The sequence below is a fragment of the Gobius niger genome, assembly GCF_951799975.1.
Source record: "Gobius niger genome assembly, chromosome: 22".
Lineage (NCBI taxonomy): Eukaryota > Metazoa > Chordata > Actinopteri > Gobiiformes > Gobiidae > Gobius > Gobius niger.
Window position 1 is genome coordinate 15,896,927 of NC_136873.1, and position 11,924 is coordinate 15,908,850.

Here is an 11,924-nt window from a genome sequence, read left to right on the forward strand (position 1 = left end):
TTAGCTTTGACGAGTTCTTTAGGACCTGTCTGGTCTTCACGCGTGCCCTCAGTCACGTAAACACCGCGCAGACGGCGTTAGCATTTAGCCTCTCATCTATGGCTCCAAACGAGGTCAAGATAGAAGCTACCAAGCTATTCCACGTTTTCCCTATTTAAATATGGTTACGTGAAGTGTTCCACTACAAAGTATAATTACACAAAACTAAACAATGTGGATTTTCTAAGTGGATAAAAGGGGGAACTATATTGTAAGGCGTAATAATACCAGGAGTAGTTTGGCATCCGTGCAGTAATCTTCACTATACTGCGCGGATGCCAAATTACTCCTGGTATTATTACGCCTTACAATATAGTTCCCCCTTTTATCCACTTAGAAAATCCACATTGTTTAGTTTTGTGTAATTATACTTTGTAGTGGAACACTTCACGTAACCATATTTAAATAGGGGAAACGTGGAAGAGCTTGGTAGCTTCTATCTCGTTTGGAGCCATAGAGGAGAGAGGGAGAGGCTAAATGCTAACGCCGTCTGCGCTGTGTTTACGTGACTGAAGGCACGGGGGAAGATCAGACAGGTCCTAAAGAACTCGTCGAAGCTAAGGTAAGAACATATCTCAGTATGGAAAAATGGTGGCCTGTTCCTTTAAAGTAAATGGGAAACGAGTCAAACTGTCGCTTCCTGTCGGCAGCTTAAACATTCCAATAAAAACCTTTCTGCCTAACATTTCACTAAAATTGCCCCTTCACTGAAATGAAATGATAATTATGCATCCTATCCTTTTAAATAAGTCATGTTTTCAAAAATAATTCAAACCTGTCACATGCACTTTAATGCACTCCTCTTTGTTATAAAATAATTGAACGGAATAATAGGCTGGCAGGAGTTGTTAGATTTTAAAATAAGCCTGTGATGTTTTGTAGAGCTCGTCTTATTCCTGATATCAACTCCATTCACCACCTTTAATAACAGACCCATGCCTGGCTCTCACGTCTCCACTGTTTACCAGCGAATCTGACGTCGTGCGCGTAAAAAAAAAAAAAAAAAAAAAGCTCCCATGATTCCTTTCGCTGGAGCCGCCGAACAAAAGCCCGTTGACAGAGCGCGGTGGGGGCAGGAGGAGGCAGGAGGAGGCGGCCGGTGCGCACGGAAGAAGGAGCAGACCTCACCGACAAGCCTCGTCCAGGAGCGCGACGCGACAGTCATGAAAGAAAGAAAGTTCACGGCATCCTAGAAAAAAAACACACAAAAAAACGGCCATGTCGCCCCCCACGCCGCGTCGCTGAGCCCGGGAGCCGAGGGTCGAGGCTGAGGTGTCTCTGACCCGCGGTGAACTCCGGAGGTGGGGATAAGGATGACAGCCGTGCCAGCCTCTCCACGGGCGGCGAGAGACCGACTGCTCCAGGCCATCGACAGCCAGAACAACGTGAGTCTTTTTTTTTTTTTTTTTTTCTTTTTTTTGTAGCAGGTCAAAGTGGAATGGCGAAGCTGGGGGATCTTTGGTGAACGCGGACAGAATGTGCGCTCGTGTTTGTCTGTGAATGATGCTGAGACGCTCACGTGGCCAGCAGTGTGGTAATAACAAATGGCATTCCTGCACATTGCTGTTCACATCATCATCATCATCATTGTTTAGAACTGGTTTTCATTCATGTTAGAAAAAACAAACAAGGGCTTGACAATAACACTAACTAACTAACCATGCACTGGTGGAATTATAATATTGACTAATTATTTCATTTTAACCTCTTAATAAGGCGAGACACTGCAGGTGAATAGGGAAAAACATGTATATTTACAGATATCAATTTGAAACTGTTGCTGTCGATCACTGGCATAAATGTGAGAAAAAAATGCATTGCAAGTTTTCTGTCATTTTATCTTTTCATATAAGAACAAGGTGTTTTATGCCTAAAAATGCCCCAAATTTCCCATCTTTTCGGCGACGAAATCTGAATAATGGATAGAGCTACATTCAAATGTATGGTTTCATTTTATTGATGAACGGGGGCTGGACTGGGACTGAAAAACAGCCCTGGACTCTGACCAGCCTGGCCCAAATTAGCGTAATTGTGACACTTCCACAAATACATGTTTTAACCTCTTACCCCCCCGCCTTAACATTAATGAGTGCATTTTCCCCAGTTCGGCTTTTTATTATAATTTTTTTGACTGGTATCATCAGCAAAAAGAACGGGAAAGGTGGTCGTAGAAAAAGAAGCAAAATCATTAATATAAATAATAAATAATAGTGGTCCCAAAATTGAACCTTGTGGCACACCATACTCCACGGAATTCCTTTTAGATTCATGTTTTTTTATACTGGGCTTTACCCAAATCTAAAAGCTTCTCGACTGGAGATCAACAATGTAGCGCCTCATTTGAAAGCTAAGACCTACAAAAGTGATGGAAACTTTTCGTCACGTCGCCACATTTTTGTCATATTTTTGTTGTTTTTTTAATCATTTTTTGTTGTGATTTTCTCACGTTTTGTCGTTGTTTTTTTTGGTCCGTGTTTTTCTCACGTTTTTGTTGACTTTTCATCCTCTTTTTTTCTCGCTATTTAGATGCTTTTCTTTTTAGCTTTTAGATTTGGGTAAAGCTCGGTTGAGGCGGGACTGGGGGCCCTTCTGTGCTCTTCCAGAATGGACATATGGCCAGTGCGCCCCTGTTGATGAATGAGTTACCAAGACTTTTTCAGAGGGGATTTAGGATATCTTGTTGAGTTTTAAAATAAGCTGTTTTTTAGTGGAAAAATTTGTAAAAATGTAATTTTCACCTTATTTTTTGACATTCAAAAACTCAATAAATGGGGCTTAGGGATTAAATAATAAAAAATCCCTCTGAAAAAATCTTCCAAATATTGTTCAGTCCAAGGCTGGAAAATGTGAAGTCTTCAGGTCCGACTGACGTGGACATAGTGTCGCCACAATGACAGAAAAATGTGTTTTGAGAAAAAGGCCCTTGAAATTGCATTCTCCCATATAAGTCTATGGGGGAACATTGAATCAGCGCAATATTTAAACATGTTATTGTGAAGATTAGGCATATTTTCTGTTTCCGGGTGAAAGCTTATATGTTCAGAGACCAATTTGGCCCAAAACCTGAAAACTGAAAAAATTGAGTTTTGCCTGTAGTGTCTCCCCTTAACTCCCACTCGTTTTGTTGTGCTTTTGTCGTTTTGTTTTTGCCGTGTTTTTGTTGCTTTTACATCTTTTTCCTTGCTGGTTTTACGCTTCTTTTGTTGTGTTTATGTTGTGTTTCTTTTTCATCAAATTTTTGTGGCTTTTATGTTGCTTTTTCATCACTATTTAGTCGTTTTATTATTGTGTCATTGTTGCTTTTCCGGCACGTTTTTGTCGCCCATGGCAAACGGGTCCGAGGCGACGGGTCAGACAAAGAACGGTTCAGAAGCCCCTTTATGAGAGAGTGGATCACTGACTTCCTGACGGACCGGAGACGGCACCTGTGGCTAGGAAAGAACGTCTCGGACACTCGGACTACAAACACTGGAGCTCCTCAGGGCTGTGTACTTTCCCCCTGGCTCTTCTCCTGTACACGAACTGCTGCACCTCCAGTCACCAGTCCGTTAAGCTGATCAAGTTTGCGGACGACACCACCCTCATCGGGCTCATCTCGGACGGTGATGAGTCCGCCTACAGGAGCGACCGGCCGGCGTCCTGGTGCAGCCACAGCAACCTGGAGCTGAACGCCCAGAAGTGGAGATGATCGTGGACTTCAGGAAACAGCACCACTGTCCCGCCCCCATCTCCTTCCGTTTCCTGGGCACCACCATCACCCAGGACAAGCTCAAATCGGAGCCAACCATCAGCTCCCTCAGCAAGAAGGCCCAGCAGAGGATGTTCTTCTGCGGTGGCTGAGGAAACTGATGCTGGTGCAGTTCTACACGGCCATCATCGAGTCCATCTTCACCTCCTCCATCACTGTGTGGTTCCCCGGCGCTACAGCCCGGGGCAAGCATGTGAGCTCCCATCTCTCTAGGACTAGGGCTGGGTACCGTTACATTTTTTTCGATACCGGTGCTTTAACGATGCTTAGTTTTCGGGACCGATACCTGAACGATACTTTTTTCCGATACCGATACTTAATTATTTTTCATTTAGAACCATAAAACAGATGAATAATGTTGATTTGTTCTTTTCCTTCCATTTAGTTTCTTTTACATTTGTATTAGTTGTTTGAGATGAGACTTCCTTTAACAACAGGCGGAAAAAAACTTTCTTATTTTTCCCCCCATTTTTAACAATTTAAAAGAAAAATGTTAAAATTTTTTTCTAATTTTCCCCAAATTTACCCCCAATTTTTTTCTTCCATTTTTTCCCCACATTATTTCCCTTTTTGATATTTTTGATTCCCCAAATTTTTCCCAAATTTAACCCAATTTTTATTTATTTATTTATTTTTTTTTTACTTCTCTTTCACTTTTTTTTCTTTTTAAATTTGTACAACCAACAGCATGAAAACTTGAATTCAAAGATTTGATATTTCTTTTCGGTACCTGCTCTCGATACTTTTATTTTTCCGATACCGGTAGTACCTACACCTTCATTTTCGATACCGTACTGGCATCGTTTAACGGTACCCAGCCCTATCTAGGACCTGTCCCCCCCTACAGGACCCAGAGGCGTGTGGGTCAGATCTCACAGCTGACCCTTCTCGCCCTGTACACGAACTATTCACGCCTCGCCTCCCGCCACATGAACAGTTTTTTCCCCTCCGCCGTCAGACTGGTGAACAATGACAATAACTCTGTCTATCTCCCCTTCCAGATCACATGTTTCTTTGTTAATAGGTCCAAGATGACCCCAAGCATGAATATCGGCCTGTGTGTCTCGTAAATAAGCAGTGATTACTGAAACCGCCACTCCTGACCTGAAACCACACGCAAACAGCCGCTTTCAGCTCATCATTTCGATCGTGAAACTTGAAACTAGAGCTTTTGTTGTTTTGAATACACCTGCAGATGCTGAAAGTGCATTCAAATCTGAACCTCGCATCAAGGCTGTTGGAGAAATATTGAAATGCCGGAGGATTGTAGATTGTAGACGTACAGAGCCGTGGGAAGATGTTTTAGTTAGGGGGCGCTGAGGGACAAAATTTACCCCCAAAATACTTTTTCTGTGCATAAATCCGATTTATTAACCTCTTAACTCCCGCCTGAACCGAGAGCATTTTCTCCAGTTCAGCTTTACCCAAATCCTGTAGGCCAGTGTAACACCTCATTTGAAAGACCTACAAAACTAAATTGATCTTTTTCCTCAAATCTGATTTTTTTTTCATCACTTTTTTTGTTGGGCAGTCGTCTCATTTTTGTCAAATTTTTGTGACTTTTTTGTGACTTTTTCGTCAAATTTTTCGCATTTTTTGGTCAAATTCTTATCACTTTTTCGTCCATTTTTTCTCACTTTTTTGTCAAATTTTTGTCCATTTTTGTAATTTTTTTGTAATTTTTTTGTCACTTTTTCGTCAATTTTTCTCAATTTTTTGTCAAATTTTTCTCACTTTTTTCACATTTCCATCTTTGTTTTCGTCTCAGTTTTGTCGCTATTTTCACACCTTTTTTTCCAGAAGCTTTTGGATTGGGGTAAAGCTGGAGAAAATGTGCTTGGTTCAGGCGGGAGTTAAGGGGTTGATATTCCCTGCAGTTCACAAACTCTCTACCAGGGGGTGCTGCAGCGCCCTCAGCACCCTGGGTTCCCACGGCCTTGTAGATGTATAAGTTCAGTCCACACAATTCTATTATTTTTGTAATTTTTTTTTTGCTGTGTGACAGGTTTGCAACATGGCGGTTGTTCTGGACGTGATCTCTTTCCTGGAGAAGTATCGCATCACTAAGGAGGCGCTGGAGGTAAAAAGTCACATAAAGTCAATCACTCTGAATGAGATGTTGCCATAGAGCAGTGGTTCCTTAACCTTTGGTGGGCGGAAGACAGACCTCGCTCTATCCATTATCTAGATTTTGTAGCCACAGTTCTAGACTGTTTATGCCATGCTTTCACATGAAATGCTTTATTTTAATTTGAAAACATTAAAGGAATAGGCCACCGTTTTTCCATACTGAGATATGTTCTTACCTTAGCTTTGACGAGTTCTTTAGGACCTGTCTGATCTTCCCCCGTGCCTTCAGTCACGTAAACACAGCGCAGACGGCGTTAGCATTTAGCCTCTCCCTCTCTCCTCTATAGCTCCAAAACAGGTCAAGATAGAAGCTACCAAGCTCTTCCACGTTTTCCTGATTTAAATATGGTTACGTGAAGTGTTCCACTACAAAGTATAATTACACAAAAATAAACAATGCGGATTTTCGTAATAATACCGGGAGTAGTTCGAAATCCAAATTACTCCTGGTATTATTACGCCTTACAATATAGTCCCCCCTTTTATCCGCTTAGAAAATCCACAATGTTTAATTTTGTGTAATTATACTTTGTAGTGGAACACTTCACGTAACCATATTTAAATAGGGAAAACGTGGAAGAGCTTGGTAGCTTCTATCTTGACCTGTTTTGGAGCTATAGAGGAGAGAGGGAGAGGCTAAATGCTAACGCCGTCTGCGCTGTGTTTACGTGACTGAAGGCACGGGTGAAGATCAGACAGGTCCTAAAGAACTCGTCTAAGCTAAGGTAAGAACATATCTCAGCATGTAAAAACGGTGGCCTATTCCTTTAATGTAATATTATGTACAGAAATCGAAGTATCTTTACCACAGTGTTCAAAACAACTATGAAATATCACTTCTTTCTCTTATTGTGCAGCCCTTGTATCTCAACAAACCAACATTTTGTGTCAATGATTTGTTCAAAGGAAACTCGTCTGGGCAAGCTGATCAACGACATCCGGAGAAAATCCCAGAACCCCGACCTGGCCAAGCGAGCGAAGAGCCTGGTGCGCAGCTGGCAGAAGCTCATCCAGCCTGTGGAAGGATCCACCAAGACTGAGCGCAAGGTCCCCCGGCCTTCTTCTGAAGGAGTCAACTGTCCCAACATCTCCTCCTCCTTGGTGTCTTCCTCCAGAAAAACGGTCTGCGAGCTCAAAACCCGCAGTGACTACAACAATAACGCAGAGAAACCCAGAACGAAGCGCAAGACGGACCACGATGCGCAACTGGACACTAAATGTTCCAAGACGACTCCCGTCAGAGGACCTCGCTTAAAGCTATCGAACACCAGCAACGGAATCAGCGGCCTGAAAGCAAACGGGCTGCGTTCCAACAAGCCTCTGAGCACTTCCCTGCTACTGAAAGCATCCGTGATCCAGCAGCAGGCCGCCACTAGAGGGCAGCGCAGTAAGAAAAAGAGAAAGAGACAACAACCTTGCAACGACAATATCTCGCAAAGTAGTTCAGAGCCCTCAAAACCTGTATTAGAAAGTGGTATTTTAGTTAAATGCAGTAATGAGGGTAAACGGGAAAACAGCGGACGACTTTCAGTTCCCAACAGTCATTTTACAGCAAGTGTTTCGGAGCGAAGCGACTGGAAAGAGCTGTCGAAAAGTGAAAGTACACAAACATACCTCAATCAACAAAGTAGTATGTTGTCTTCAGAGGCCAAAGTGCCAAAGTTTTCATGTTTACTAGAAGAAGCGAGCGTTGACCAAAGTGTGAAGGCGGACCCTCAAAACTGCGACTTCCTGGCGGGGGCGGGCACTCAGGTGAGCGCAGAGGACGTGGAGAGGTTGCACACGCAGCGCTGGGCAGGGGTGAACGGTTTCTTCGACGCCAGGGGGAACTGGTCGGACTGGACACAGATGGTGTCTGTGGATGCACACGAGGACGGGAGCCGGCTGGAGGTTCTGCCGTATGTGTGTCTGGACTGAGAGCTCGACGGGGGGTTAACTTATCTGTGCGGGATGGGGAGATGTCAACGATGGGCTAATGCTTCAGTGAGGTGGTCCTCGGTTCTCAGCAAGGGTGTCTTGGGGCCCAAGCAAAAAGTTCAAAGGGCCCGACATATTATTGTATCAAGGCTGCTGTTACAATCAATACAAATTCCATCATAAATTAACTATCATTTCACAAATGGCTCATAACCACTGTAATAGTCAAGTCAGTTCCTCACTTCTGAAATACATGCTAGGTTGTTTCATGCGCAAACACAGGAGCACTAGCCGCGGTAACATTACTCCCAGATTCCACATCATCCGCCTGTTCGCTCGGCTCCACTCGCTCCTGGACGTCTCCGAACAGCAGCAACATCCACAATAAAACTTCTAATAAGATGATAAACAACTTCTCAGGGGCAAGCGAGCTATGAACTCCGATCGTTGAAGCCAGACCACATCTCTTTCACTATCACTAGTTCGGGGTTTATCCCCCCTCCTGTGCGAGGGAGAGAGGGGCAGACAGAAAGTTCTGTGAACGCTTTATCGGGTCGTGTGAAATATCGAGGCTATATTGTGTAAAGTAGTGACATTTTCGTTAAAATAGAGTCCATGAGGAGGGTATTTACTTTGAAAACCGGCGGTCTCTGACGGAGCTGCAATATAGATTTGGTCTGTATTTTTCTGGGGGATTAGCAGAGAGGCGGGCTGGCGACTGATGCCCCTCTGAGCGGAGGATGTGGAAGGGTTCTTAAAGTTACAATAGCTGCGGAGGTCCGGGCGGAGTGGATCCAGGCGAACACAGATCATGTGTGTTAGCCTATTTATTCATGATGTAACCATGGTTATGGTGGTACTACAGAGATGGTATAGCAAACAGCATGACCCAATATGATAAATAGTGATTTAATTGAGTGACACTGACACTGACACTTTTCCATGCTACTTCACGATACCTTTAGACTGTAAATCCTCTGTTCCGCACACATTTCTGACTTTTCTGGCACATTTAAACTGACGTTTGACTGACATCAATCCCAGCTGCTGGACTGTCCCCGTGTTTGCACATGTGCAGTTTGCCTCAATATTGACCTTGCATGTATTTTGTAAGGACTAGGAATTGCAGATTTATTTACCTCATTTTTGGCCATCCCGAACCGATGTTAAGGATCTGGACATTATTTATTTTGATTGAAAACCGACTTTCACTCCACTGCATGAAGCGCGATGAAGCCTGTAAACTCCATGTTATGCAAATGATGTCCTCATAGCAACTGCATAGCTCAGACGCCAAATGTCAATGTTGAGTTCTGAAATTTCTTATTACTTTAAGTGACTGGAGTTCATGTTGATAAAGAAGTCTTTATTGTTACTTATGTTCTTCACAAATTTTAAGGTTCATTAATGAGAAATTTCACAGCTTTCGTTGTGTTGTGGGATTACGTCAGCACTAGATCATCGATGGGAGCAACGATCTGCGCCCCCTGTGGGTGAAACGGAAGCTCTCGCCCAGCGTCAGAGAAATTCTAGTTTACATCTGAAAACAAAAAAGGTTTACTTGTTATATTTATTTGTCAAATATGAAAAGGATGCAAAGGAAGTGATCTCTTGCCTCAGATCATTCCTAGAGAAGACGGTTAGCGCTTTTAAACCGAGCAGCTGAAACTCCCGTGACATTACATACATTTACTTGTGTAACTTTTTCACTTGTTGGTTTATAATGTCATTACAGCTTTTATTCTTTATTCCCTTTTATATATATTTTTTTTAAATCAAATGTCTGCTGCCTACAATGATTGTGAGAGCTAATCTACTAGCTGCTATTGCTAATGCTAATCTGCGCAAGGCCGTGGGAACCCAGGGTGCTGAGGGCGCTGCAGCACCCCCTGGTGGATAGTTTGTGAACTGCAGGTAATATCAACCCCTTAACTCCCACCTGAACCGAGCACATTTTCTCCAGCTTTACCCCAGTCCAAAAGCTTCTGGAAAAAAGGTGTGAAAATAGCAGCAAAGCTGAGATGAAAACAAGGATGAAAATGTGAATAAAGTGACAAAAAAATAACAAAAAATGACAAAAATTTGACAAAAAATTGCTAAAAAAAAGGACAAAAAAAAGGACGAAAAAGTGACAAAAATTGACAAAAAATTTACAAAAAATTTAGGAAAAAATGGACGAAAAAGTGATAAGAATTTAACAAAAAAATGCGAATAATTTGACAAAAATTTGACAAAAAAGTGAGAAAAATTTGACGAAAAATGGAGAAAAAATGGACGAAAAAGTGACAAAAAAGTCACGAAAATGTGACAAAAATGAGACGACTGCCCAACAAAAGAAGTGATGAAAAAAAATCTGATGTGAGGAAAAAGATCCATTTAGTTTTGTAGGTCTTTCAAATGAGGCGTTACACTGGCCTACAGGATTTGGGTAAAGCTGAACTGGAGAAAATGCTCTCGGTTCAGGCGGGAGTTAAGAGTTTAATAAATAGGATTTATGCACAGAAAAAAGTATTTTGGGGGTAAATTTTGTCCCTCAGCGCCCCCTAACTAAAATACCTTCCCACGGCTCTGAATCTGCGTTTTAAGAACCAGAGAATCATCAATTGTTTTCACCTAGAGGGGGCGGGACCTCGGCAAAAGCGCCCGGATGTTGCTCCCATCAATACTTCAGACTTGAGTCGTCTGCCAGTCCAAAACATACTTGAAGTTGTTCATTGTTTCATTTACAAATACTAAAAATAATTCCTTTTTGAGGGTGAAAGGGTGAACTGGGCCATAGGTCTGTGTCGCCCCATCACTTTAATAAACCCACATACAAGGATGGGTCAAAACACACCAGCCTAAGATGGAACAACGTTTACCGCCCATTCCATGTGAATAGAATAGTTTGTACGATCCGTAACTAATCATCTATAACCTTTTGTAAAACTGTGACGTTTTTTGATTGTTATTTATACTTGATATTTTAAGAGTGTTTTAAAGTTTTATACGTTTGTGCTACACTTTTTGTACTGAGATTAATCACGAGATGTCGGGCGAATACTTGATGCAGTTCCAGACGTACAGTACCTTTAAAAAAGCCCGGGGTGGATGCAAAAGACGACGTCCTCACACGGGCTGCTTCTATTCAAATGAACTTTTACGGTCTTCCTTTTTGTACTTTTATATGTAGTTGATGTTTCTGGAGATGTCTGCATACAAAAGCATTTGGAAACCAGATGTGACGGTGAATAATATTGGCACTTGAATTAAATAGAAATATTAAAGTTATTGGACATTCCAGTTTGTATTACTGTATTTTTATTGAGCTTATTTTCTACAAGTGCTCTTGTAAAACAGCCCTGGACTCTGACCAGCCTGGCCCAAATTAGCGTAAATGTGACACTTACCACCCGCCTTAACGGAGCGCATTTTCTCCAGTTCGGCTTTACCCAAATCTAAAAGCTTCTCGGCTGGAGAGCAACAGTGTAACACCTCATTTTGAAAGCTGAGACCTAAAAAGTGATTGCAACTTTTTGTCAAGTCGCCGCATTTTTTGTCATAGTTTTGTTGTTTCTTCATTACTTTTTGTGGCTTTTTGTTGAATTTTTGTCACTTTTTGTTGAATTTTTTGTTGAATTTTTGTCAATTTTTTGTTGAATTTTTGTCACATTTTTGTTGAATTTTTGTTGAATTTTTGTCACATTTTTGTTGAATTTTTGTCACTTTTTGTCACATTTTTGTTGAATTTTTGTCACATTTTTGTTGAATTTTTGTCACATTTTTGAGGAATTTTTGTCACTTTTTCTTGAATTTTTGTCACATTTTTCTTGAATTTTTGTCACATTGTTGTCACATTATTTCTATCATTTTTTGGTCATGGTTCTGTCACGTTTTTGTGGCCTTTTCGTTGCTCTGTTGTCGTGTTTTTGTTGACTTTTCATCACATTTTTTGTCACTTTTCTTGATGCTTTTCCGGCACATTTTTGCATTTTGGGTAAAGCTCGATTGAGGCGGGACCGGTGGCCCTCGAGCCAGTGGCCCTTCTGTGCTCTTCCAGAATGGACATGTGGCCAGTCCGCCCCTGGAGCTTAATATAGAAGCTGCAGTT

General features: G+C 42.0%; 1 protein-coding gene across 1 annotated transcript; it reads left to right on the forward strand.

The window, feature by feature from the left end:
* Positions 1-1,301: 1,301 nt before the first annotated feature.
* On the forward strand, positions 1,302-8,085 carry LOC306981720 (mediator of RNA polymerase II transcription subunit 26). The gene is made up of 3 exons (XM_079581365.1): positions 1,302-1,424; positions 5,793-5,867; positions 6,824-8,085. Exons 1-3 carry the CDS (start codon positions 1,353-1,355, stop codon positions 7,832-7,834), a joined length of 1,158 nt encoding a protein of 385 aa, XP_079437491.1. The 5' UTR covers positions 1,302-1,352; the 3' UTR covers positions 7,835-8,085.
* The last annotated feature ends 3,839 nt before the right edge of the window (positions 8,086-11,924 follow it).